Below are 27099 nucleotides of genomic sequence, written 5' to 3' on the forward strand. Positions count from 1 at the left end.
AAACTTGAGTTTTATTTTTTTTAGGTGGCCGCTGTATTTTTCTAATTTTAAATTAAAAATTTTTTTTAAATTTAGTTTTTTTTAAAGGTTTATTTCTTTTGGGTGGGGAGGGGCAGAGGGAGAGGGAGAGAATCTTAAGCAGGCCCAAGATCATGACCTGAGCCAAAATCAGATTGGATACTTAACTGAGTGAGCCACCCAGGCACCCCAAATTTAGTTTTAATTGAAATATAGCTGTCATACAATATTGTGTTAGTTTCAGGTATGTAACATAGCGATCTGACAATTACATAGAATACGATAACGCTCACGACAACATGTGTAGTCACCATCTGTCACTACACAAAGTTATTACAATATTATTGACTATAGTCCAGTCCCTGTGCTGTACTTTTCATCCCATGACTTATTTTATAACTGGAAATTTGTACCTCTTAATTGCCTTCACCTATTTCACCCATCCCTCTACCCCCTTCCCTTGGCAACCACTGGGTTTCGGTATTTGAACCTGTTTCTGTTGGTTTGTTCGTGTGTTTTTCAGATTCCACATATAAGTGAAATCATACGGTATTTGTCTTTCTCTTTCTGGCTTATTTCACTTAATGTAATACCCGATAAGTCCATCTATGTTGCCCCAAATGGCAAGATTTCATTTTTTTTTTTAAATGGCTGAGTAATATTCCTTGGTGTACACCACATCTTCTTCATCCATTCATCTACTGATGGACGCTTAGGTTGCTTTCATATCTTGGCGATTGTGAGTAAGGCTGCAATAAATACAGCGGTGCATGTATCTCTTCAAATTAGTGTTTTTATTTTCTTGGGGTAAATATTCAGAAGTGGTATTCCTGGATTGTATGGTATTTCTATTTTTGATATTCTGAGGCAGCCCCACACTGTTTTCCAGAGTGGCTGCACCGGCTTGCGTTCCCAGCGGCAGTGCGTGGGGCTCCCTGTCCCCCGTGTCCTGACCAGCACTTGTTATTCTGACTGGCATAGGGTGATCTTGGTGGGTTTTGATTTGCATTTCCCTGATGATTAGTGATGTTGAGCATCTTTTTTCATGTGTCTCTTGGCCATCCATATGTCTTTTTTGGGAAATGTATGTTCAGGTCCTTTGACCATTTTTAATTAGATAATTTGGGGTTTTCTTTTTTTTTGGTGTTGAGTTTGTAGAAGTTCTTTATGTATTTTGGTTATTAACCCCTTATCGGATCTATCATTTGCAAGTATCTTCAACCCATTCAGTAGGTTGCCTTTTCGTTTTGTTGATGATTTCCTTTGCTGTGCAAAAGCTTTTTATTTTGATGTAGTCCCAATAGTTTTTTCACTTTTGTTTCCCTTGCCTGAGGAGACCAATCCAGAAAAATATGGCTATGGCCGATGTCCAAGAGTTTATTGCCTACATTTTCTTTTAGGAGTTTTATGGTTTCCTGTCTCACATTTAGGTCTTTAATCCATTTCGAGTTTATTTTGTGTATGGTGTAAGAAAGTGGTGCAGTTTCCATAAATTTTGGTATTATTTGTCTTAGTTCTGTGAAAAATACTATTGGATGTAGGATTGCATTGAATCTGTAGATTGCTTTGGGTAGTGTGGACATTTTAACAGTATTTTTCGAATTCATGAGCATGAGATATCTTCCCATTTATTTGTGTCATCTCGGTCTCTCATAGTTTTCAGAGTACAGGTTTTTTTTTAATCTCTCTTGACTGTCTATGTAACAGTTGAATATGCAAAGATCAAAAAGTTTGGCAGGTACTTTTGGCCAGTAACGTAAATTGGTAAAATTTCTATGGAAAGCTATTTGGCAGTATCAGAACTTAAGTGCAGATAACTTTTGAATAGTTCCACTTCTAGTAATTTATCATGCAGGTGTATTCCCACTGTATGCAAAGATGAGTGTTGTAATTTTCGACTAGACAAGATTAGAAACAGATGTTGATGGAGACTTGGTTAACTCATGGGATGAGTCATTTAATGTCATGGGACATTCATTCACTGGAATGCTATGTGGCTTTATTGAGAAAGAACAATAGAGAGCAGAAGGTACCTTAAGTAGTGCCGGGGGGAGAGCAAGGTGAGAATGTCACCATTTTAAAGGATATTTACGTGTTTGTGTGCAAAGAATATCTCTGAAAACTACAGTAGTAAAGAGGCTTCTGTCCAGGGAAGAAGAGGGCCTCTGGGAGTAGGAATGAGACTGGCTGTTCACTTGGTAACCTCTGAGTTTGGGCCATACATATTCTTCACTTATTTAAAAGAGCTTGAAGCTATCCCTCTTTTGAAACACGATCAATTTACTTTTTGTGTGCAGGATAGTCTCTGTTATTTTTATTGTTCCTTTAATTGTTTTGGATTTATTTTGTTTTACCAAGTGAGGCCAGGATCTAAATCTGTTTTTCTTTCCAAACAATGAATTGATTCTTTCCTGTGTTACTGATTTACTACATTCTTAGGTATATAACATGTTCCTGGATTTCTCCTCTCAACAGTTTCATTCTTGTTCCAGGATCACTTTTTAATTATTAGAACTTTATAGTTTATTAGTAGCTATTAGAGCTGATATTTTTCTTCCTGGTACTATTTCTAAAATACTCCTCTGTGTTCTCAAATATTTATTATTCAGCTTAGGTATTTTAAAACTTGGTGCAGGAGCGCCTGGGTGGCTCCATCGGTTAAGCGGCTGCCTTCAGCTCAGGTCATGATCCCAGGGTCCTGGGATCGAGTCTTGCATTGGGCTCCCTGCTCAGTGGAGAGCCTGCTTCTCCCTCTCCCTCTCCCTGCCGCTCCCCATGCTTGTGCGCTCTCTCTCTCTCTCTCTCTCTCTCTGTCAAATAAATAAAGTCTCTAAAAGAAAATAAAACCTGATGCCTGTGTGCTCTAGGAGATGTGCTAAACTGTGGTTCAAGTCTTAGTAATACCACTGCCTGGGTTCTTCGTAGGACTGTCATTTTTAAAGAGTCCTCATCAGTTCCTGTTCTCTTTTCCCCTGCCCCTCCCGAACCCCGTCAGTCCTCAAGCCACTCAGCGGAACAGAGCATGGCAGGCGGCGGCAGCAGTTTTGGAGGACATGCCCTAATGGAGTAGGAAAGGGGCCCTGTGTGGAGTGAGGGGTCACCAGTCATAGGGGTGGTGCTGAGGGGCCTGGCATGGTGTTGGAGAGCGCATACACATGAGAGGTGGCCGGCAGGGCGCTCGCGCTCAGCTGGTGTCAGGAGGGCACCTGCACGGGAGGTAGAAGGGGCAAGAGTGGGAATAGATGACTACAGGGGTTGACCTAATATAAGTATGTTAAGAATAGTGAGGACCAGGTGTCTATTGGAGAAGGCAGTTACAGTACAGAAAGGAAGACCGCCCCAGTGAGCCCTGGAGCGTCTGATTGGAATTGAAGGTATGGATGCGAACCCATGATTTTTGGTACATTTACAGAAATAAATATGGTTGTGTGTGCACACACATGTTCCCTGGCTCTGTTCTTTGAAAGGTTCTGGAAGCAGCCCCAGCCACCCTCAGCGGGGATGCCTGGTGTTCAGAGCTTGACTTGTAACACCATTCTCCCCTAAACAGAACTAGGGCTCCTTGGAGGAAAAGCTGATTGTAGGGCTGAACCAGCTTTGCAGTGGTGCCGGAAAGCTCAGCAGTGCTCAAAGAATGGAGTGGCTTGGTCACAAGGCTACAGAAGCCAGCTTGAAGGGGCTCCTAGTGGTCACATCTGGAGCGAATCGAACATCAAAATAAAGAAAACAGTAACGCTGAATAAAGGAGGAAACCATGAGTCCATGTTGAAATAGATAACGAATGAGCAGATTGAGTGTTTGAGGATATTTTACAGTATCAAAGTCCTTTCCCACAAAATAATGCTTATTATTCATAAAGGGAGGAAGGGTTGCTTTAGAGCAGCGAAGCTTAACAGGTACCACCTCCAACCCAGGAGCTGAACTTGATGGGTGATGAGGGTGTCGGTCAGAATCACCACACAGCAGGGCTGTAGCAGAACAACAAAGCCTTGGTCCTGTGAGATTCCTGCTGTGAATTTGATCATGAGGACACCTCAGACAAACTGAAATTGTGACCATTCCACAAACTATATTCCTCTTAAAACCATGAGAGCCACGGGAGGGCTGAGGAGCTGTCCTGGCAGCTGGATGCAGCATAGGATCTGAACTGGGTCTTTTTGGTAAAAAGGACACTTTGGGATCAGTTGGAAAAACTTAGATGGGGTCTGAGGATTAGGTCTTAATTTATCATAAAGTATTAATGTCCTGTTATTGATTGTAAGAGAATGTCTTTGTAGGAGATACTGATGTCTTGCCAGGCGTTGGGGTGTCAGAGATCAGCTGTTTAGAAAAGTATTTTTTTACTGTATTTGCAACTTTTCTCTTAAGTGTGAGATTTTTTAGAGGGAAAGAAATATTTCCTTAAGGAGCCACTTTTAGAAATTGAGCTCCTGGCTAGGATGACAATTAAGAAGTATGTGTCTGACTCTTCCTTATTAACAGCTTTTAGGGTTCTCCTCCGTGATGATCATGGAGGCGTGTGTGTGCGTGTGTTTTAAGATTTTTTTTACTATACAGGTGTTATTCGAAATACTTGTGAAGAATGTAGAGTAAAGTGTGATGCCAAAAGTCCCAAATTGCCCTTTCTCCAAATTCAGTCACTAGAATAGCCTTCATTAAAAAATTTCATGTCACTTTTCAGAAATTTTCTGTGCATGTACATACCCTTGTATTTATGTATTTGTATATATTTACTGTGCAAATTGAATTATCCTATATACACTTTTTTGCCACTTACTCTTTTCATTAAATATATTGGACATGGTCACACATCGGTACATGTAAAAAGATTGCTGCCTTTTTATTTGCTACGTAATCTATTTTTAGTTGTATCAATTAATGAGTGCACTTTATGGCCATTTTGATTCTTAAATATTTTGAAACAAACAGTGCTACAGTGAATGTCCACGTATGTTCTTAACACATTTGGATATGTTTATCTGTGAGAGAAATTTCTAGAATTGAAATTGTTTGGTCATAACGCATTTTTAAATATGTGATGATTCCAAGCTACTTCTAAGGATTCTAAGGAAGTAACAACCCTTTTAACACTGGAAGTCCTGCATTCAGATCTATGCACCTCAGCAGACATAAGATACTCTCCATCTCTCATCTTTGCCAGGCTCAGAGAGGAAGACTATCTTATTTTCGTCTGTATTTGAGTCCGTAGTTAGTCTGTATTTGCACTTCGCTGTGAATGGCTTTTTCAGTTCTTCCCACTTTTTATTGGTCTTACTGATTTTGTAAGAGTTAAAGAACGGGGAGCCCTGTTTGTCATTATTTCTTGACCATGTGGGCAGTTTAAATTTTTATGTAGTCGGATTTATCAATCTTTTTCTCTGACAGTTTCAGGGTTTTGCATCCTGCTTGGAAAGAGTTTACTCTTCAAAAAAGGATATATATATATAATATATATATGTACTTTATATATATATGTATTTTAAAGATTTTATTTATTTATTTGACAGAGACACAGCGAGAGAGGGAACACAAGCAGGGGGAGTGGGAGAGGGAGAAGCAGGCTTCCCGCGGAGCAGGGAGCCCGATGCGGGGCTCGATCCCAGGACCCTGGGATCATGACTGAGCCAAAGGCAGATGCTTAACGACTCAGCCACCCAGGCACCCTGAAAAAATTGTATTTTTAAAATACATCCCCCCCCAATATTTCCCTTAAAAAATCTTTGATTTGTGTGGCTGGTTTGTGGTCCCAACACCATTAATAGGATGTGAGAACACCTCATTCTCAGTTTGTGAATTTTAGGTTAGTATGATTATCATTCATGTCACTTAAGAAAGGGAGTGATTGTAGAGGAAGGGGCAGTTATTGTAAGGGAGAAATAGAAAATGAGTTTGTAGGAGCTGGAGAGATGGGGTTGGTACCGGACGCCCTGCACGAATACAGTTCCAGGTCACTGTAAATTAGGAAAAGAGAAATATGGCACTGAAATGTACATTTGGGGTTGGGTAGTTTCTGTCATGTCGAAGTGTAATCTTGTTTTTCTTATTTAATATGTTAGTTTATGGCCGGTTTGATTTGTAAATAGATAGGTATGGTTGCCATCTTGTGGTTCTGCATTACCGAACCTTAACTTTAGTGTGGATGCTGCTTTCAGGCCTGTGGGTTCATCTCGGCTGTGGCTTGTACGTGTAGCTCCGTGTTCCCACAGTGGACGTGCACTTGGTTTGTGGAGTGGTGGGTAGTATCTAGGCTCTCTCCTGGGACTCAAGCCTTGCACTAAAGGTGTGTCTGTCTGTCTTGGACCAGTTGGTTTGTAAATGTAACTGGGTAATAGGTTCCACCACTGCCGTTGGATTTTGATCCCCGGCTGTAGGTAATGTGTTCAGACCTGGAAATTTAGATCAGCTCCTTGCTCAGTTTTCCTCCCATCTCTTCATTTCCCCTGTCTGTCTTCCTATTGAATGTTTATTTCCACATTTGCATACCAAGAAGCAATTTTACCTAACGTGCAAGGTAATTGTGGTCCATAGGGTCATCTCTTGGTGTAGTATCTAATGACTTTATAATTAATATGAATGACAGGTCAAAAACCTTGGGGAGAAATTTAAGAATTTTAAATGAGCATTTAACGTGTTCGAAAGTAATGGAAGGGGATTTGTATGTTGAGCAGGGTGACAGTTTTGTGTGCTGTGAGTATCATAACCTTGATGAATTGGTAGTCTCATGCCCTAGGAGGAGAGTAAAGCTGAAAGGCTAAGTAACTGGTTTAGGGTGATTCAGCTTTTAAGTGGTTGAGCTGGTATTCAGATCCTTGAGGAAACTTTCCATTAGACTGTACTGTAACTATGCCCCTTATTGCAGGGTCCCTTTGTAGAGAAGACTTCCAGCTGAAGTCTTTTAATTACATTAATACAATGTGAGGAAAGCTGGTTTTCAAAGATAATGGTTTAGAATCATGGCGTGATGCAGTGGCGCGAGTCATCGGTTAGTCATGCCTTAGGACGTAGTCCTACCTGTAGCTCCCCAGACCACCGCATTCCACAGTTTCCAGGACCCGTAGCACCCCAGCATCCTAGGCTCTTAGGTTCAGAGTATGGGGAAGTGCCTTCATGGGACAGGCAAGTGAGGAAAAGTAGCATTGTGAAGAAGAGTAAAGGAATTGCAGTTCTTATTCTGAGCAGAAACCATATATATATATATGTGTGTGTGTGTGTGTGTGTGTGTGTGTGTGTATATATGTATAGTTGCATATATATTTTTTTTGCCAGAATTGCAACCATATCACTAGATTATAGAAAATTAAAAATAAGCCTGTTCATTAGATTTTTGCAAATAGGTTTAACTTTTATCCACTTCCTCCTATGGGAAATACGTTAGAAAATAATACTATTTTCCTTAGGAAAACCGTCTGTTTTTTATACCTGAATTAAACGGCCACATGCGCTGGCCTGAGATCTGTCCCACGTGAAGTTAACCCCGGTCTTGTCTTTGTGCGCAGGCAGCTATTTTCCACGTCATCCCAAGCTTTCCTGCAGAGTCAGCGGGTGCACAGCTTCTTTCAGGCCGTACCAGCGGACCCCCTGCACAGCCTCAGTAAGCGCCTCTCCTCTCCTCTCTGGAAGCCGGCTGCTTTCTCGCTCAGTCCTGCTTCACCGTGCCGCCCCTGGGGGTTGGCCGCCGGCGTCCCAGTCGGGGAAGAGTGGCATTCGATTGAGAACATCTCTAGTCTTCCGTGACATTGACACCGCAGTTTTAAAGCTAACATCACAAATCTGAGTGGCTGCCAGGTGGAGGCCAGCTGTCTCCGGACTCATGCACATACTGGGTCCGCCAGGGCTGGTCAGCCCGAGCAAGCAGGTCGTAGAGGTGCTCCGCTGCTGAGCGCCTGGTGTAGAACCTCTTAGAATCTGCCTTTCCTCCTGGGTCCCCTGTCTCCATAGTGACCTCCTCGGCCTCTGAGTCTGGAAACCCGGGCCTTACCCTTTTCACTTTCCCTTTCTGTAGTCAGTCATGGACAGGCCAAGCCACACTGGACGAAGGATGTCTTCCTTTCTGGCCCCCCACCCCCACCCCCCCGCCCCAGCGAGTCCTGTTGTTGGCAGTTAAACCTTTCTTTCCTGCACACCCTGCGCAAAGCCTCTCGCTAGTCTCACATTCTAGTTTCTCGCTTTACTTTAACCTATCCCAGGATTACCTTAGGGATCAGTTGCTTAATCCCCTCTTCAGAACGTTAAAAGTTTGGTTTGAAATTCAAGCCCAGCCATGAGCCTCCTTGTACCTTATTGCTAGTCTCTCAGGCTTGGCATGCACCCAGTACACCTGCCATTTCCTGTCCCAGTGTCTTGGCTTGTTCTGCTCCTGAACTTCTAAATGGCTTTCCTTTTGGCACAGCCTGTTAAAATCACACCTATTTTAAGACCCAACTGAAACACCACCTCCTGAAGATTTCCCCACCTTTTCCTTCTATTCCTGTGGGTTGGTTTTCCCTCATGTCTCATCCTTCATCACAGTTGGCCTTGTGTGTTGTTTGATGTCATCTTTCTCAACTGCCTGTTTAAACAAATATTTTGCCAGGAGCATGGATGTGTGCTTTAGGAGAATGTGCTGACTTCCAGCACAGCCACTCTGGCAAGTGGCTATTTACTTTTTGAAATCTTTTCTTCTGCTTTCAACAAAGTCATATTTTCTTGTACCTAAAGGGGAAAGAAAATGCATATTTCCTCATTTTGAGGTGGAAGAAAAAGAGTTTAAAAAAAGTAAGATGATTGGATATTATTATAACATGGGTTAACTTAAAGTTTCTCTAATGGGGCACATGTGCCTTAAATATTTTAAACAAACAAGTAGCAATTAGAATTAATGACTTTTGATGACTAGTTAGTTAAGACAAGATGAACGACCCCGTGGTTAAATTTATGTCTGAATGGTGGCAGTAGCTGTATTTTTTTTTAAAGGAGAATCCTAATCATCCTAGAGCTGTATAGATTTAACAGTCAGTGCTTCTGCTTGAACTGAGTGTAAGTACTTTTTAAGGAATATCACGAAATAGATCTGTTTAATTCTAAAAAAGCATTGAAACACGAAGTTAAACTTCAAATTCAGATTTTAGCAGGCTGCCCAGGAACAGTGGCCCAAGTGAGTAGTGCATAGATAAATAATAGAAAACTCATCATGAGAGCTTTACAGTATTCAAAGTGCATGAGCAGCGCTAAAGAAGGTATCAGATTGCAGCGAAATTAAAATGTATTAAAAACACATGTTTTGAGATTGTGGCAAATCTGGTCAGGATGACCCCGTTGTTTCACCGAGTTCATTTGTACTTTTTTTTTTTTTAAAGAATGACGGCTCTACCCTTTTTCTCCCTAGGATAGAGCGTAGTATTCTAGATTCTGAAGATTGAGAAAACAAAATTGTTAAACTCCTAAATGACTTCAGAATTAAACTCTGAAATCCCATCGGTCTGTATTGTAACGGAGAAGTCGTCCGGGGCTTTCAGAATGTGTTCGGTGACCGGTCAGTGCTGGCCCATGAATTGCTTGTCACTGCTCTGTAATAGAAGAATAGAAACTGAGAGTAGACGGTCTGTGTAGCAGTTTGACATTGCCACACGTGATCATATTTTTAAAAGTAATAGTTTACAACACACTAGAAAATTGAAAGCCTCAGCACACACTGATGTTTGGGAAGCACTCATCTAGTGCTGCTTCTCATTTTGCATGTGAGCACGTGGGGAAGAGAGAGCAGCCTCGACGACCAGGTCCCCACTCCCAGGCCAGTGTTGCGTGCTCTGTCACTTTGGTTTCTTAAAGGGCCCAACTAGTACAAGTGTTCCCTTTGCCACTAACTCTCTACTCTCCTCTTCTTGGGACAGAAGGAATCCTTCTGTGTGTTTTCTTTTATTATATTTTTCCTAAAAAGTTAATGATGCTGAATGCTTCCTTGCAGATAACTTACAATCCTCCCTGAAGACTTCTAAAATCTTAGAACACTTAAAGGAAGACAGTTCGGAAGCTTCAAGTCAAGAAGAAGGTAAGTGTGGATTTACTGGAATAAGTCATTCTGCCTGATATGGGCAAAGGGAGAGGCAAATGGACGATTAGAACAGATTAAGGAGCCAAGAAACAGACATCTGGGAACTTGGAATGTGACAGGTGGCATTATAAATAAGTGAGGAAAAAATAGACTAGTCAATAAATGATGTTGGTTGGCTTTCCAGTTGAAAAAAAAATCTCATTAGATCTGTACTTACATCATGCACAGAAATTGCAAATGAATAACAAAATATGTGTAACATATAAACGTAATATGTAAATTATAAAATGGAACTTTTAAATGTTAATAATCTGGGACAAGAAGGCTTTCTTGACAAAGCAGAGCATGACTGTAGCGGAGATCTTCCTAATCTAAATTAACTGAACATGTGACCCAAAAACCAGACAATTAGAAGACACTTATAGGATATTCACAGTTGAAGCAAGACTACATCCAGACAATAGAAATATACTTTCAAAAAATCAGTGAGAACATCAGCCTGATTGGAAGTATGGACAAAAGATAAAGATAGTTCATGGAAGAAGAAATTTGAACAGCTGTTGAGCAGTGTTTAGCCTCACGAGTAGTGGGAAAAATGCACACTGTAAAAACAGTGAACTATCATTTCATGCTCATAAGATCGGCAAAGCACTTTTGAGCCTGACATTACCAGGGATATGAAGTAATGGGAACTCTGATCCGCTGCGGGTGGGAATATAAATCGGTACAACTCATTTGGACAGAAGTTGGACACTGGGCAGTGAGGTTGGAAGTAATTAATTTTATGCTACTGCCCAGCAGTTCTGCTGCTATGAAAACTGTCGTCTGGGTGCCCAGGGGATGGAGACTGAGGTCCTCACGGCAGCCTTGTGTGTAACAGCAAATACCTGGGTATGACCAGGTGCCGTCAGTCTTCGTGAAAACATGCACTAGAATATTTCAACTAGTTTACCTCCGTAGGGGGAGGGAGTCGAGTGGAATGGAGGAAGGCCTTCGGTTGTTTCTGTGATATATTTTTGTTTCTTACTAAAAAGAGGCGGATATAGTTGACCCTTGAGCAACATGGAGGTTAGGGATGCTGACCCCCAAGCAGTTGAAGGTCTGAGTAGCACTTCTGACTCCCCAACAACTAAACTATTACTAGCCTGCAGTTTGACCAGAAGCCTTGCCAGAGGTGTTCACTGTTAACACAGAGTTTGTATTTAGTACTGTCTACTGTGTTCTTATAATAAAATAGGCTAGCGAAAAGAAAATGTTAAGAAAATCATAAGGAAGAGAAAATAGGTTTCCAGTACTGTACTTACTCATCGGAAGAAAAATCCGTGTGTAAGGGGACCCTTGCAGTTCAGACCCATGTTGTTCAGGAGTCAGTTGAATAGAGAGACCTGGGAGATGGGTACATGGCGTTTCTTATGTTAAATAGATAGGCATTTTTTGAATGTTTGAGACACTTCATTTCTTTAGTGGTTAAAAAAAGAGCCTGAAATGGAGGGTTGTCGTTTTGCAGTGGCATGTCACAGCGAACTTCCATAGTTTTGGACAAAACCAATTGGCTCTTAGGTGGACCGCATTTGAGAAGATATTTAAGGAAATTCAGTAGTTTAGTGTGTCTTTGAAAAACTGCCTCTTTAAGGAATTTTCTGTGAGAAATGCTTAGAAGTGTTCTGCACAGTCTGTTGACACTGTTATAGTCACATAAATTAGTTGCATCATCCTTTCAGATTTTTGCAGAAGCATTTGGTATAATAAACTGTTTTTGCCTCTACTTTAGACGTGTTACAGCACACCATAATCCACAAGAAACATACCGGGAAAAGTCCCCTCGTGAAGTACGTATCTGATTTCTAAAATGTAAATGTCTTTGTGCATTTTTAATTCACTGGGTCACATTTACTTGAATTACTGATACATTTGGCTGTAAGTCTGCCATTTTACTGTTGGCTTGTTACTTGTCCCGCCTTTTCTGTGTTACCTTTTATTTCCCTCCTTTCTGCTTTAGGGTGGCTTTTATTCTGTTTTTTCCTTCTCTTAACCTTGATTGTTCTGTATCGTTTTCAGTTCTTCTGGTGGTTACCCTAGAGATTGTATTTTACATCTGTAACTTACTACGGTCTGATACGAATAGTGCTTGCACCACTTACCCCGTGAGGACCTTTAATCACTGTTGCTTCCCTTTCCTTCTCCCCCGTATAATCCGTAAGTGTCATGTATTGTTATTCTCCCTGTATTTTAGAGCTCATGAAACTCTTCCCTCATCAGTTAGATTTTACCATTCCAGCGTCCTTCATTCTTGCCTGCGTGTCTCAGCATCCGTCTGTGATTTCCTTCTCACTGCGGAACACCAAAGTATTTCCTGCGTCCTGCCAGTGATGCATTCACTTTTTTACCTGGAAAAAAAAAAGTTTATTTTGCCCGCATTTTTGTTGGATACAGGATCCTAGGTTGGCGGTTACTTTCTGTGAGCACTTTGAAACTCAGGCTTTACCATCTTGCTGTTGAATGCCTTTGGTCCCTCACATTATATCCCCTCAGCCCAGCTCTGGCTCCCCTCGTTTTCTCCTGCCCCACCTAAGCTGTAAGCCTGGCCGCCTTCCATCTCGGGGCGCTTGCTGGTTCTGGGGACCGAGTTGGCTCTCAAACAGGCACAGTCCAGAAATGCAAGTTAATTTGTCCCTGGGTGTCAGTGCTCAGCTGATGGGGGAGCTCAGCTTCCTGTCCTTTGACTAGATAGTCCTGGGGGGTCCCAGCTGCTTTGAGCCTCTGCTGCCTCTGTTGGCGACCTCAGTAATGGACCCTCACGTTGGTTTTTCCTCCTTTCCTGTTTCCTTCTGTGTACTCGTCGTTCCTGCTTCCTGGGGTCACCTACCCCAGGTGGCCACCGTGCCATCCCAGATCCTGCTTTTCTAGGGGGACTAAGAAAGATAGCCGGCCTTCATCGCTTCAGTCTTCTTGTTGCTCTTTGGAAGTTGGTGTGCTTTTCAAGCTCTGGCTGCTTTTTAGGATTTCCTATTGTCTGGTTTTCAGCACTCTGCCTAGGATATGTGTGCAGCCGTCTTTGAACGAACTCTACTTCTCGAGTCTGAAGCCTGATACCTTTTGGGTTTAGAGAAGTCCAAGCCATGATCTCTTCAGATATTGCTTCTGCCTGATTCTCTTGTTTTCTCTTCTGAGACCTGGACGACTTTGGGTGATAGACTTCTCACCGTGCCCTGTGTGTCTCGTCAACTTTTTTTTTTTTTTTTTTTTTTTTTTTAAAGATTTTATTTATTTATTTATTTGAGAGAGAGAGAATGAGAGACAGAGAGCACGAGAGGGGGAGGGTCAGAGGGAGAAACAGACTCCCTGCCGAGCAGGGAGCCCGATGTAGGACTCGATCCCGGGACTCCGGAATCATGACCTGAGCCGAAGGCAGTCGCTTAACCAACTGAGCCACCCAGGCGCCCTCGTCAACTTTTCTACATTCTCCATATTTTCTTCCCCTTGGCGCTCCAGCCTAGTTTCTTCTGACCAAAGTTCCTCCTCACGGACTTTGTTCATCTGTTTCCATCCACTGAGTTCTTACTTTCAGTTTCTTTTACAGTGCCAGAGTTGAAACTTTTTTTTTATTTTCCAGGACTCTTCCAAAATGTCTCATCGTCTTGTAGTCAATGACGTGTTAAGCACTGTTATTTTAAAGGGCCTGTTCAGTGCCTGCCTTCTCTGGATTCTTTTTGAGTCTGTTTCTGTTTGTTTCTTTTGGTTTTCAGTCGCATCATCCTGTCCTTGAATATGCCTCAGATATATGCAGCTCTTAGCGATCCTCGCAGGATCAGGGCCACCCGCCAGCCGGGGGTGGCACAGGGTGACCGTAGCATAGAGTCTGAAGACAACGTTCATTCATTACTAATTTCATTAGAGAAAGGTATTAATTCTTATCGTAGATCAGGTAGCTGTGTAATAGTTTATTCTCATAGTATACCTTTTTTTGCCCTTAGAGGTGTCACTAGGCATTGTGTAAAAAAATAATACACTGAAGAAAGGGTCACTGCAGCTGCTTCATGCTGTGAATAGTAGGCCCCGCTCTTGAGGGTAGATTTTCATGCACGTGTAAACTTTCCTGATAGCACTGTCGGTACAAGTTGTTCTCCACTGGATGGGCTCACCATGCAATATTCCGAACAGAATGGACTCATGGATTGGAGGAAGCAAAGCCGTACCGCCGTTCAGCACCCGGAGCACTGTGTGGCCTTAGCTGACCAGGTATTGGAGGGTTTCGTTTCTGTCTTTGCGCGTGGCTGCTCTAGAAGGGTCAAGTCCTCTGTGCATTATTATGTCAGATAGTGTAAGTGTTGGACTTTAACTGGAATATGTGGTCTAAGCTCTTCTGAGACCTGAAAGAATATGCTGAGACTGCCTTTATTGCTCAGAAATCTAGTACCTTTTGATACAAATCCTTTAATGTTTATTCTAACTCGGGATACATTAAATGGTTTTGCCAGATTTTTTCGCTTTTGAAAGAATTACTCACCATTCAATTGCTATCTTGCTGTTGGTGATGTGAATTTGGAAACCGACCTTTCCTCATGAATAGTTGGGGCACTTTCCCCAACTCCTGAATGTAATTAGGAAATATTTGCTTTCTTAGGAGTTGGTGTAGTCAAAGCACAGAATGCTCTCAAGCGTGGTACGGTAGCACCACAGATACAGGGGGATGCTCACTGTGCAGCTCTGGAGAGAACCACCTTCTTTCTAGAAAATAGATTGGTTAACCTGATTTTTATTTGTGGACAACACTCAGATCCAAATGTTAACCTTTACGGGAAGGCGTTTTTACAAACTAAAGCATTGAAGCATATTTTGAGAAATTGTATGTTACCTTAGTCCTACTTAATGGCCTATTTTCAGAGTCCATTTGATTATGCCTTTTCTCTCTCTACTTCAGTGCCTACACCTTCTCCCCTTAAAGGTGACAAAACTGTTTTGAAGTTTTAACAACCTGACCTTTAAGAGAATTCTGTTGAAGGTGTAGCAAATACCAGTTTCTTGACTGTTTTATTTTGTGGTCAGAAGAAGGAATACAGGTCCATTTTTTAAATTTATTTATTTATTATTTTTATATTTTATTTATTTGAGAGAGAGAGAGAGACAGCATGAGAGGGGAGAGGGTCAGAGGGAGAAGCAGGCTCCCCGCTGAGCTGGGAGCCTGTTGTGGAACTCGATCCCAGGACTCTCCGGGATCATGACCTGAGCCAAAGGCAGTTGCTTAACCAACTGAGCCACCCAGGCGCCCGCAGGCCCATTTTAAAAACAAAATACAAAATAGGTATTTTTCTTAGGTTAATATTAAGTATTTATCAGAGAATGTGCAGATTTTAGTGATTCAGGTGGGTATTTTCAGGAAATAGAAGTCAGCATTTATTAGAATACACAACTGGGAATATGTCATTTTAATGTTTGGTCCCAGAATAGAAGGATAACAACACAGTATGGTTTAGTTTTAGTCTGTTTGATTTCTTTTTATCCTTTCCATTAGCATTCAACTGAGAAACGAAGCTTATCATCAATAAATAAGAAGAAAGGAAAGCCACAAATAGAAAAGTAGGTTCAATGTAATTTTCCAGTAATAGAAATTGGTAAGAAAGGCAACATGTGGGATTTGACTTTGGGCATGTTTAGTTGACGACATACAAATAGTATTTTTCTACTAGTTCTCAACTTATTTTTACTTCAAGCCTTAATAATTTAAAATTATCAACAAATGCAAATGATTAAAGTAAAAAACTATTGCCAAATCTGTTTAGTTTGGAGGAGTGCAGAACTCTCAGAACTGTACACTAAAGGGGGAATCTTGCATTTAGATTGTAGCTTACTAAAATTGTTTTGTAAAGATTTTATTTTTATTTATTTGCCAGAGAGAAAGAGAGAGAGAGTGCGCGCAAGCAGGGGGAGCGGGAGAGGGAGAAGCAGTCTCCCTGGTGAGCAGGGAGCCCGACATGGGGCTCGATCCCAGGACCCTGGGATCATGACCTGAGCCAAAGGCACACGCTTAACCGACTGAGCCACCCAGGCGCCCCGAGGGGGAATCTTAGTAATACTAATTAACTGTGTTCTCTAGAGAGGCTTATAAAAAATGTCGGTAACGTGTATACTTTGGGTTTAGGGAGAAAACGATGAAAACTGACAACAGATTGAATAGTAGAATAAACGGTATTAGACTTGCCGCTTCTCAACATGCCCATGGTGGTTCTGTGAAAGGTAAGAAAGTTTTTCTTTTAAATACCCATCCCCTAAATATATTTAGCATGATACCTATTATAGTAGGTATTGAACTGTTGTGTCAGATCATGATACCATACTTTGATCCTGCACTGATGAGAAGAGCAATTTCTGGATTAAACCATTCTGAAGTAGTAATGGCGTTAATTGAGGATGTAGGATTCAGCGGTGGAGGTGCACCTTTCCTTTGCCACAGTTCTGTTTACCCACCTTCTCCTTCCTCTGGTAGCAACCGCCTCCTCACTTGTTAGCTTCTTAAGCCAGTCCCTGCTCCAGAGCAGAGGTCCAGACACCTGGAAGATCTTTTCTACCCTCATGGAAACCTGTCCTCGTTTCTTGTGTAAAGTCATTTTTTGGAATCTTGTTGACGTTTTCATGTTTTGCTGACCATCCTTAGTGGGGGTTTTATGGAGATTTAGGAGGGGAATGCAGACCCTCAGATTTTTATTGTGCTAGATCTGTATAGTTTCCATTTACCCACTTTTATTTTAAGGTCTCTTTGGTTTTGTATTCTTTTGAGAAATGTCCTTTCTTGTGGTTCATTGATAACTTTTCAGTGTCGTGTTTACTATTAACAGGAAAGATAAAAGAGAAAAAAGCCCATAGACTGGTAGGAGAATGCTTTTTGCTCATGTGTGTACCTAACACTTTTGTTGACTGGACTCACCTCACAAATTAAGGATTTTTTTTAATTTAAATTTTATTCAGATGTTAGCACATTCAGTTGTGATACAACATGAATAACCAGAATATATATTTTTAATGGAGTATGCTTTTAAATCAGGTGTTTATTCAGAGAGACTGAAAATTGATACAGGAAATACGGTTACATTTTGATTCTAAAAATCATCTGGCCAACTCATTGAATTAACCAGCTGGAACAACTGTCTTTGGGGGAAAAAATGACATGGAAAAAAACCCCACGTCGTTGTTGGGTTTATTGTAACACTTCACTACCTTTGAGGTTTCCTGTGGTGGTGGCAGCTAACAGGAGAGGGAAGAGCTGAAATAAGAACGACGAAAGGCCTCTGTCAGTGGATGTTGGAAATTACTTGCGCACACCTCCCTGTCTCTGGTCTTCCTTCCTCCAGCTCATTTTCTGCACTGCCCACATGTTTGTCTCCTGGATCACTTCCTACATTGGGTCATTTCCCAGTGGAAATTTCTGTCAAATGTGTCCCACCCTCAGAAGATCACTCTGTCTCTTGTCTCTCACCTAATTTGGGAATTGCTGCTTCCGTGAGAAGCACATGACTCTTCTTTCCTTGTTAGCTTCCTATTTGCAGAGAAGTCCTATGGACTTTGATCTCAGACAGACATGGATTTGACTGTTGTACTCTGCAATGTGGTTTTGTAAATGTGTGGCCTCTCCGAAGCCTTATTCTTCTATTTGTAAGACAGGAATAATAATCTCCTTCCCTAGCTTGTGAGAATTAAATATGATTGCATCTGAAAAGCATTTCTCCAGTGCTGAGCACGTCGGTGCTCAGTAATTTAGTTCCTTTTCCCTATTCAAAGGTAGAAGAAAACATACACTGTGTAGGTTATTAAGAACTTCTAAATAACATCCCAAACTCCCAGATCCTTTGGCTCTTTATTTTCCAGTATTCTGAAAATACAACATCTGGATTTTTTGTTAAGATAAACATTCTGTCCTGAAGTGTGACTGTATATCAAATCTTTAACTTTGCATTGATGTCAAATAGCTCAGATGTTTGCCGACTCTGATTTAAAAATAAAAACAACTCTCTATTTATTAATGTCCCTTTGAAACATTAGGGTATAAAGAAGGAACGACCTTTAAGCATTCAGTAAACTCAAGATGGATTTAAGATGTTTTTCTTTTTGGAAAAATCCTGCAATGTCATAAAGTGTAGAGACTGTATTGGAGTTGAAAATATCAGATCCTTCTGATTGGTAGGTTATCCTCATCTTTAAATAACCAAGAGAAGTGTTACTCATTTTTAATCTTAAAATTTAACTTCCATTTTGAGTAGTAATACATTTACGTAGTTCAATATTCTGAAGATACAGAAGGGAGCAAAATAAGTCTCTTACTGCCTCCCTTTGTGTTGTGTCCTCCCAAGAAAGCAGGCAGTCTTCTTTGTCATCTATATTCTTTGCAGTGTATTTGCTTTTAAAACCTCCAGCTTTAAATCTCTCCACTAAAAGGGATGCTTGCTTAACTTCATCTGCGTTAAGAACTTTGTTCCACGGTATCACCTTGTGTTTCTTCCAGCCCATTCTTCTGTTGTGGATTGTGGCACCAAGAAGTTTGGGGGGCTGTGAGATAGTTGACCTCTCAGTAATTCTTTTAAGAGATTTCAGAGACTTAAAAATCTCCAGCTTCCTTTCATAACCCACTGTGGTTCTGTCATCTGATATACCTACGTGCTTCTTCAGTCCACCTTAACTTCTGTTTGTTCGTACATACTAGTAAACAGGATTTTTATTGTTAGAATAGTGGCCAGAATAGAATATGGTAAGTTTTGGGGTTTTGTCTTCTTAATAACATGCATAACCTTTTATCCTTTGAGACATAAATAGAAAAGTGTATGCTTCTGTTTGAAAGGACAGTTGGTGGAACATCCTTCGTCATAATTGTTTCATCCTCTCCGTTCACACCTCTTAACTCCAGAAGGTCACATGATTCCTGATGAGAAAAATTCCAAAGACTCTGCACCTTCTGGATCATCAGAGAGAGAATTATGTTTAGTATAAATTTAGATTTATATTTAGTTCCTTGAAAACTGCAAATTATTATATTTGACAATTTGGTGATTAGAATATTGACTAGCTATATAATCTAGAGTTAAATCATTCTATAATTTGGCATTTGGAGAAATAGCTGCCCCCCCCTTTTTTTTAACATATTCCAAAACTTACTCTTTGAAGTTTCAAAGACTCCACTGTAGTTTCACTCTCTGAGTTTTAGGGAGCAAATCTCAGCTCACCTTCCCCCAGTGGCTCCCTTTTAGTGCATCATTTCTGGTTTTATACGATCATTGAATCTTTGATTCCCTTAGTAGAATTGTTCATTTTGCTGCTTGAAATATTTATATGCACAATTTGCATATGTGCCACTGTTGTATAGGTTTTATTTTCATTAGTCCAGTTTAATGCCAGGCTGTTTGGCCACCGTGGCACATTAAATCATCTTCAGATCACCATTAGTGTTGGCTTGCATCCCTTTCCTTAGTCATGTTGTGGCTGGTAATGCAGAACCTATTCTGTGTATAAGTACACTCCAGCTTACTTTTCTGTAAAATTATTACTTGCCCAAGTCACTCCCCTGCCACTTTTCTTACAGTCTCATGAGATTTTGTGCGGTTTTCCTTTGGCAGTTTGGCATTTTATTACCCAAAGGGAATTAGCAACATCTGCATTCTTAATGACTTTATTCTTTAATAGCACTTCACCATTGGAGTGGTTGGGCTAGGCTACGTCATACTTCACCGTACTAATAACACTGTTATAAATTTAATACCTTCAAGGTATTAAAGGACACAGATTAGTCAGCTGCCTTATTCATTACACAAACCATATCTTTTTCTTCCTAACACATATTTTGTCCAAGCAATTACCTTTTATTGCTTCTACCAGGTTGCCATAGAAATGGTTCACTCATCTATATAATTCTAAAATACCTCCAGAATTCCTTATATGGGGATTTATCTACTAAACATGTGTTGAATGCTTGCTGTGAGGCAGGAACTATGTTAGCTACTGGGTTTACAGAAATGAATAGAACAGTTATCTAAGTTTGGGCCAGTGCAGGAATGTCTAGTACTAGGTATACTAATAATCTTTTCTCTGTGCCCAAAACAGATATGGCTAACTGATCATGACAGGTTCTGTACTACACCCCCTACCCACCTCGATGTGGCATTGGTTTCTGGGCAGAACTCAAGGGCCTACTCACTACTAGATGGGAAGCATTTGACTCTTTTTAAATACTCAAGCACAATGATTTAACTGGATAAGCATTTTTGGCAGTCAGTTCTATTCTTGAATTCTATTAAAGAATGAATTTTCCAATAAGCTCTGAGGAGTTAAAATATCCAGACTTAGAAAATGGCTCCTTGTGCTGTTATTGAGCAGACCCTACAAAGAACCTTAACTCTTGATTTTTTTTTTAAAGTCAGTAAGATCAACTTGTTCCTCTGCCTTTATTTTAAGAATGTATTTGTTATTCAGGTATTTTCAATTAAAATTGTGTTTTCATAATGAATTTTTACCTAGAGCAAGGACCAGCTTTTTAAGTGTTTATAGAAAAACTGAAAGAAAAAATTTTTTACAGCTGTAACTAATTCTAATGGTTCAATTCAGAAATTAATTTAACTACTTAACATGATTCTTAAAAAATAGAATTGTTATTTTCAGATGTGAATTTGGACATTGGATCTGGACATGACACATGTGGAGAAACCTCTTCAGAGAGTTACAGTTCTCCTTCTAGCCCCCGACACGATGGAAGAGAAAGCTTTGAAAGTGAAGAAGAAAAAGACAGAGGTTTGCTTTCTCGAAGGGTTATGGGGTTGGCGGAGGAAAATGTGTGTTGTCTCTTAAAATCAATCAGACATAAGTAATTTTATGTTCCTATAAATGTCATTATTGATTTTAAATTTAACTGGTATAAAGGGTGTCTGATAGACCACCGACTTGGCAGTTCCTAGCGATGTTGATTTTTTTAAGGCTTTATTTCCCTGCATATGAAATTAAGTAGAAAAATAGTCATAATAAAGAATTCAGTGTAGAAAAATTGAAAATGTGTGTGTTGCTAGAGGTACTGTTTATAATATACATGTCTTCCCGATGGATTGATCCTTTTATCATTATAAAATATCCTCTTTTTTTTTTTGTCTCTAGTAAGAATTTTTGTCTTAAAGTCTATTTTATCTGAGAATAATATAGCACTCTAGCTCTCTTATTTGCAGGGTACTTCTTTTTCTGTCCTTTTACTTTAAGCCGATTCGTGTCTTTGAATCTGAAGTGTGTCTATTATAGATAGCATGTAGTTGGATTATGGCTTTTTAGCCATTCTGCGTATCTCTGCCATTTGAGTGGAATGTTTAATCCATTTAATTTTACTGTAATTACTGATAACGCAGGATTCACATCTGCCATTTTGCTGTTTGTTCTCTGTATGTATTGTCTTCAATCCTCCTTAAACAGCAGCTCAGAGTCAGCCAGAAGTTAAGAGTGTAGGCCTTTCTCAGGTCTTTCCTGGGCTTACATACAGCCCTAGACACGAGCATGGCCTTCTGGATTTTCAGGAATATGTGGAAGCTTTTCAAAGCTCCCTGTGGACATCTCATTCTTCTGGGTTTTTTTTTTTTCTTTTAAGTTTTTTGGTCAACCTCTTGTTAGCCCCAACTGGTAATGCTGCCTCAGGCAGCCTAGCTGTTAAACATTTGCAGCTGACTGATTGTGACAAATGCCCCGTGGGTAAGCAGCTGTTAACACAGAGTGAGCTCTGACTGCTGGGCCAGTAGTGACAGTTCTTTGGGGATGGGGCTTTTAAAAGAGCTCCAAATCCGTGCTTTTTCTGGTGGCTGCTAGTTTATCTAGCTACTGTAGCTGCAAAGCTTTTCATTTATAAAGCTACTTCTGAGCTGGAGAAAGTATACAGGAATTAGGGCAAGGTAAAATGCCACAGTGCTCACTCTTCTTAAGAGATTCAATGGCTTTTCTGGAATAAACACTCCTCAGATTGCTGCAAGGCTTTAGTTAATTTCTACAGTTCTGAAAGAGTTGATTTTGACAGTTTTTGCCAGGATTCTTGTTCCTTTTATGCAGGAGCGGTGTGTCAGAGATCCTTACCCTACCATTCTGGAAATGAGATCTCAAAAATGTGTATGTTGAATGAGGATATCATTCTTTACACATGATAAAGACATCTGATTGGTAACATCTTGGTTATAGACATCTGATTAGGAACATTTTGGTTATAAGGTGAAGCCATGCTAGTGGGAAGTATTAAATGGTTTCCCTGGGGCCTTGAAGATCTATAGAGAGCCTTAGACCGCAGCATTTCAGCCATGCTTGGCTTCTTCCTGGGCAGCGTATAGCTTCCCGAGACCTCAGCTTCTGTGTCAGAGTATCAGGTTATGTGTTCGGGAGCTCCGGCGGGAGGGCTGCTGCGTCACACACAGTTAAAGCCAGTCTTAACTGGGCAGTTGGTTTGAAGCCCAACCACTGCAGCATGCAGTGACTCTACCCCTGGTTCTAATCAGAACCAACACTATTTCTGATCTGCAGTTTCCTCATAAAAAAAAAAAAAATGAAATAACTGCCCAGAGCTCTTATGAAGGTTAAATGAGAGCATTTTTGTTTTATTTCTATTTTTATGCCTTATCCAGAATAGACAAGCTTTCAGTGTGTTTCATTCCCCAGGCTCTGCTTGATTCTGTGGGATGTACCAATAATCCAGGGCCTCTTGAGCTAACAGTGCACATTTGGCCTCTTGGTCAGAATTGTGAAGAGTATATGTGTGCACTCGGGTTACTTTGCAGCCTCCCTTTCCTGCCGTCAGATAGGTTGAGTTGGAGAAGTGAGAGGAACTTGCCCTTTTTCAGATAAGTTCCATTATCAAGTGACTAAGTTGAGCCTTCCCTAAATGAAGAATGATTTGGAATATCTAAAACCAGCAGGGGGAAAATATCCACTGTGGGGAAAAAGTTTTAATCATTTTTAGAATTTTGAGTGTATGAAAAGGTTGCTTTAAAGAGCATGTGACTTTGTTGTTCTGTTGCTCATAATGGGGTTTTGTTTTGAGACTTCATACTTTTGAAAGCCAATGCAAAAAAGGGAGAGACCATCTCTAATTAGCTAGATGAGTCCTTATAATGCTCAGAAAACCTTTTGGGATCATTTAAACTCATGGGACCATTTGCCGTGACAAGATTTAAAGAAAGCCCAGTTCATACAGAAATGTAGTTAACCACCTGAAAAATGATCTATCTTCTTTGGACTTAAATGTTTGTCTTTCTCACTGTGTATTCCTATGATGGTTACAGATACAGGTAAAATGCCTTGAATAAGTTACTAATTTTTGGATGTGTTTTGTTTTGAAACGTTTAGGGAAGTTTATGCTAGAACCACTTACTCATAAATTGAAACTCTTCTTCCTAAATGATGATAATTGAGTTAATAGCACTGTTGACATCCTGTGTCATTAAGCAGGTTCTGTTTAACCTTTCTTGAGGAAGACTAGCATGATTTGTTTTTAGTATTGTTTCAAAAGCTTTTAACATCTTTGTTGAGTATAGTATAGCTAGTTGTTACCTTACTACATGTAAACTTTTTTAAGTACACGATACAGTTTTGCTTGTATTTATGAGCAAAAAAGATGTTAAAAGGGGCACTGCATTTAATTGCATGGTTTCTCTACATATTATTGCAGCATCTGGGTTTATGATACCTACATATTGTGAACTAGACTTTTATCTTGTGCCCTCTTCCTACTGGAAGTCAGGACGGTCCGGGGAAGTCTAGATTGAAGCTGTTCTGTATACACGCATAAGAGCAATTGCAGCAATAACACCTTATGCAGCGTCGCTTTGGATTTGCCGCTTTGCCGTTTTGCCATGGGGAGGATGGCGGCGCTCTCGTACTTGCCTCGCTGCTTGTGCTCCAGGACCATTTGTTTCATGCCTAAAACAGGAGCTTTAAATGTTCTTTTCCCCACTGAAATATGTAAAAGTACGAATATTTACTCCATTCTCTTCCATTCCCTACCTCTAGATCCTTGGGTGAAGGATAGTCTTGTGATTGTATCATGTGTGTGAGACCCATGTGAAGACCTTGGGTTTGGCAGTGCAGAATACAAATCAAGTGAATTGCCTAAAATTGATTAAAAAGATCCAATCCTTTTCTCGGTAATAAGGTGATATTAAATAAATCTCAGTATTTATATTGTGCTTCATTCAGTCTCCAGTGAACCTTTTGTTGCTTATCTCTCCATGGATTTTCTTTTTTATTCAAGACTTAATTTTTTTAGAGCAGTTTTAGGCTTACAATATGATGAAGAGGAAGGTACTACGGAGATTTCCCCCGTACTTCTGCCACGTAGACAGCCTACCCCATTATCAGTCGCACTCACTGGAGTGGTACACTTTTTACTAAGCATGAACATCCGTGGACACGTTATCATCACCCAGCAGCGCCTGTAGTTGACCTAACGGTTCATTCTCGGTTGTTACACCTTCAGTGGCTTTGGACAAATGTTATAGTGACTTGTATTTACCATTATAATATCATACAGATCACTGTCACTGCCCTGAAAGTCCCCTGTGCTCTGCCTCTTCGTCTCTGCCCTCAGCTCCCCGCCCCTGATGACCACTGGTCTTTTTATTGTCACTGTAATTTTGCCTTTTCCAGAATCTCCATATTTTTTTTAAAAAGTCCATAGGAAGCTAAAAATTAAATGAAGGTCAGCTTGGTGGTCAGGAAACAGTGGGACACATCTCCAGTTCTAAACTTCAGAGTTGATTTTAGATACACTTAAAATTTGGGGTGCCTGAGTGACTCAGTTGGTTAAGTGTCTGACTCTTGATCTCAGCTCAGGTCTTGACCTCAGGGTCGTGAGTTCAGGCCCTGCGTTGGGCTCCATGCTGGGCGTAGAACCTACTTAAAATAAAATGTAAAATAAAAAAAAATAGATATACTTAAAATTTATTTCTAGCAAGAGATGAGAGTGATGCATGCTTTAACATCTATTGTTTATATGTTTCCCTTAGACACAGACAGCAATTCTGAGGATTCTGGGAATCCGTCAACAACCAGGTTTACAGGCTATGGTTCTGTCAACCAGACCGTCACTGTCCAGCCGCCTGTTCAGATTGCTTCATTAGGAAGCGACAACGGAGGCCTTTTAGAAGATCCCCTCACTGCACCCAAGTATCAGCATATTTCTTTTATGCCAACTTTACACTGTGTCATGCACAATGGTGCCCAGAAGTCTGACGTTGTTGTTCCTCCGCCCAAATCTGCCGATGGCAAGACAATTGGGATGCTTGTTCCCAGTCCTGTTGCTATTTCTGCAATAAGGGAATCCACAAATTCCACCCCCGTTGGAATCCTGGGGCCAGCAGCTTCTACTGGAGAATCCGAAAAGCACCTTGAATTACTGGCTTCCCCTTTACCTCTTCCGTCAGCCTTCCTCCCCCACAGCAGCGCCCCCGCTTTGCACCTCACAATCCAGAGGCTAAAGTTGCCGCCACCGCAGGGGTCTTCAGAGAGTTGCCCAGTTAACATCCCACAGCAGCCCCCCGCGAGTCTGAGCATCGGATCACCAAACACTGCCTTTCTTCCTGTCCACAGCCCAGGTAGTTTTCCGGGATCTCCTGTCGCTACCACGGACCCCATCACAAAATCTGCATCCCAGGTGGTAGGACTCAATCAAATGGTGCCTCAAATCGAGGGAAACACTGGGACCGTCCCTCAGCCTACCAATGTGAAGGTAGTTCTCCCAGCAGCCGGCCTGTCAGCCGCCCAGCCACCAGCTTCCTACCCCTTGCCAGGCTCTCCCCTCGCCGCCAGTGTGTTGCCCAGCCAGAATTCCAGCGTGCTCAGCACGGCGGCCACGGCGGCCCAGTCGGCGGGGGCGGGCATCAGTCAGGCCCAGCCTGCTGCGCCGCCCGCCGTCCCCACCCACACCCCAGGCCCCGCCCCCAGCCCGAGCCCCGCACTGACACACAGTACCGCGCAGAGTGACAGCACGTCTTACATCAGTGCTGTGGGAAACACGAACGCTAACGGGACAGTATTGCCGCCACAGCAAATGGGCTCGGGTCCTTGTGGTTCTTGTGGGCGCAGGTGCAGCTGTGGGACCAATGGCAACCTTCAGCTGAATAGTTACTACTATCCTAACCCAATGCCTGGGCCAGTGTACCGAGTCCCGTCGTTCTTTACTCTGCCATCCATCTGCAATGGCAGCTACCTCAGTCAAGCACATCAGAGCAACGGAAACCAACTTCCTTTTTTTCTGCCTCAGACTCCATATGCAAACGGACTGGTGCATGACCCAGTCATGGGGAGCCAAGCCAACTACGGCATGCAACAAATGGCGGGATTTGGGAGATTCTACCCTGTCTATCCAGCACCTAACGTAGTTGCCAACACGAGCGGCTCGGGGCCCAAGAAGAACGGGAACGTGTCATGCTACAACTGTGGCGTGAGCGGACACTACGCACAGGAGTGCAAGCAGTCGTCCATGGAGGCCAGTCAACAAGGTAATCATGAGAGCTCCCAGAGGACTTGTTTTTGAGTGTGCCCGTTTCTCCCTGCCTTACTGAGCACGGTGATCCTGTCGTGGCAGACAGAGCTGGTGTGTGTTCATTTACGGATGTTGTGCTTTTCAGTGACAAATCCAAAAATGCAAATGGGAAAACCTAGTGTAGACCCAGGTCACACAGCACAAGGAAGTTGAGAGGAATTCAGTTTCCAAGGAAAGCATAAACCACTGAGGCACTTTTGAAGGAATAGAATGGGAATTTGCGTTATATAATGTCAAATTGCTTGCTTGCCGCACTTTTTTTTTTAAAGTTACCGTTCTGTTTCGTAGAGTAAGCAAAATTTTTAAATACTGAAAAAGTGGGAAGTAGTGTAGTCATCTGACATGTCTGATTTTTAGTTTCTCTTTAGCATATCGATGCATAGCCAGCTGGCCTCGTGCACATTCCCTCATGCTGCCCCTTTCCCTCCCAGCAGATGCTTAAAAAAAAAAAAAAAAAAAAGCGTTTTAAGGAACAAAATATTTAAGCACTGGTTTGGGAGTAAGGGAATTATTTGAA

The 27099-nt window shown here is 41.4% G+C and overlaps 1 protein-coding gene across 6 annotated transcripts in view; it reads left to right on the forward strand.

Annotated features, from left to right (window-relative positions):
* Positions 1-27099, forward strand: part of ZCCHC2 (zinc finger CCHC-type containing 2) — a 64759-nt gene that overhangs the window by 28427 nt on the left and 9233 nt on the right. For 5 of the 6 annotated variants that reach the window (XR_004819592.1, XR_004819591.1, XR_004819593.1 and 2 more), the window contains exons 6-13: positions 7515-7609; positions 9962-10045; positions 11820-11877; positions 14152-14287; positions 15561-15625; positions 16188-16282; positions 20687-20815; positions 25045-26538. Coding sequence is in view for 2 of the 6 variants with exons in the window: in XM_035723910.1 (XP_035579803.1) it covers positions 7515-7609; positions 9962-10045; positions 11820-11877; positions 14152-14287; positions 15561-15625; positions 16188-16282; positions 20687-20815; positions 25045-26538 (2156 nt within the window). In the remaining 4 variants the exon portion in view is untranslated. The remainder of the gene's footprint in view (positions 1-7514; positions 7610-9961; positions 10046-11819; positions 11878-14151; positions 14288-15560; positions 15626-16187; positions 16283-20686; positions 20816-25044; positions 26539-27099) is intronic. The other variant, XM_035723911.1, reaches the window with a different exon arrangement.

This window comes from Zalophus californianus, chromosome 14 (genome assembly GCF_009762305.2).
Source record: "Zalophus californianus isolate mZalCal1 chromosome 14, mZalCal1.pri.v2, whole genome shotgun sequence".
Lineage (NCBI taxonomy): Eukaryota > Metazoa > Chordata > Mammalia > Carnivora > Otariidae > Zalophus > Zalophus californianus.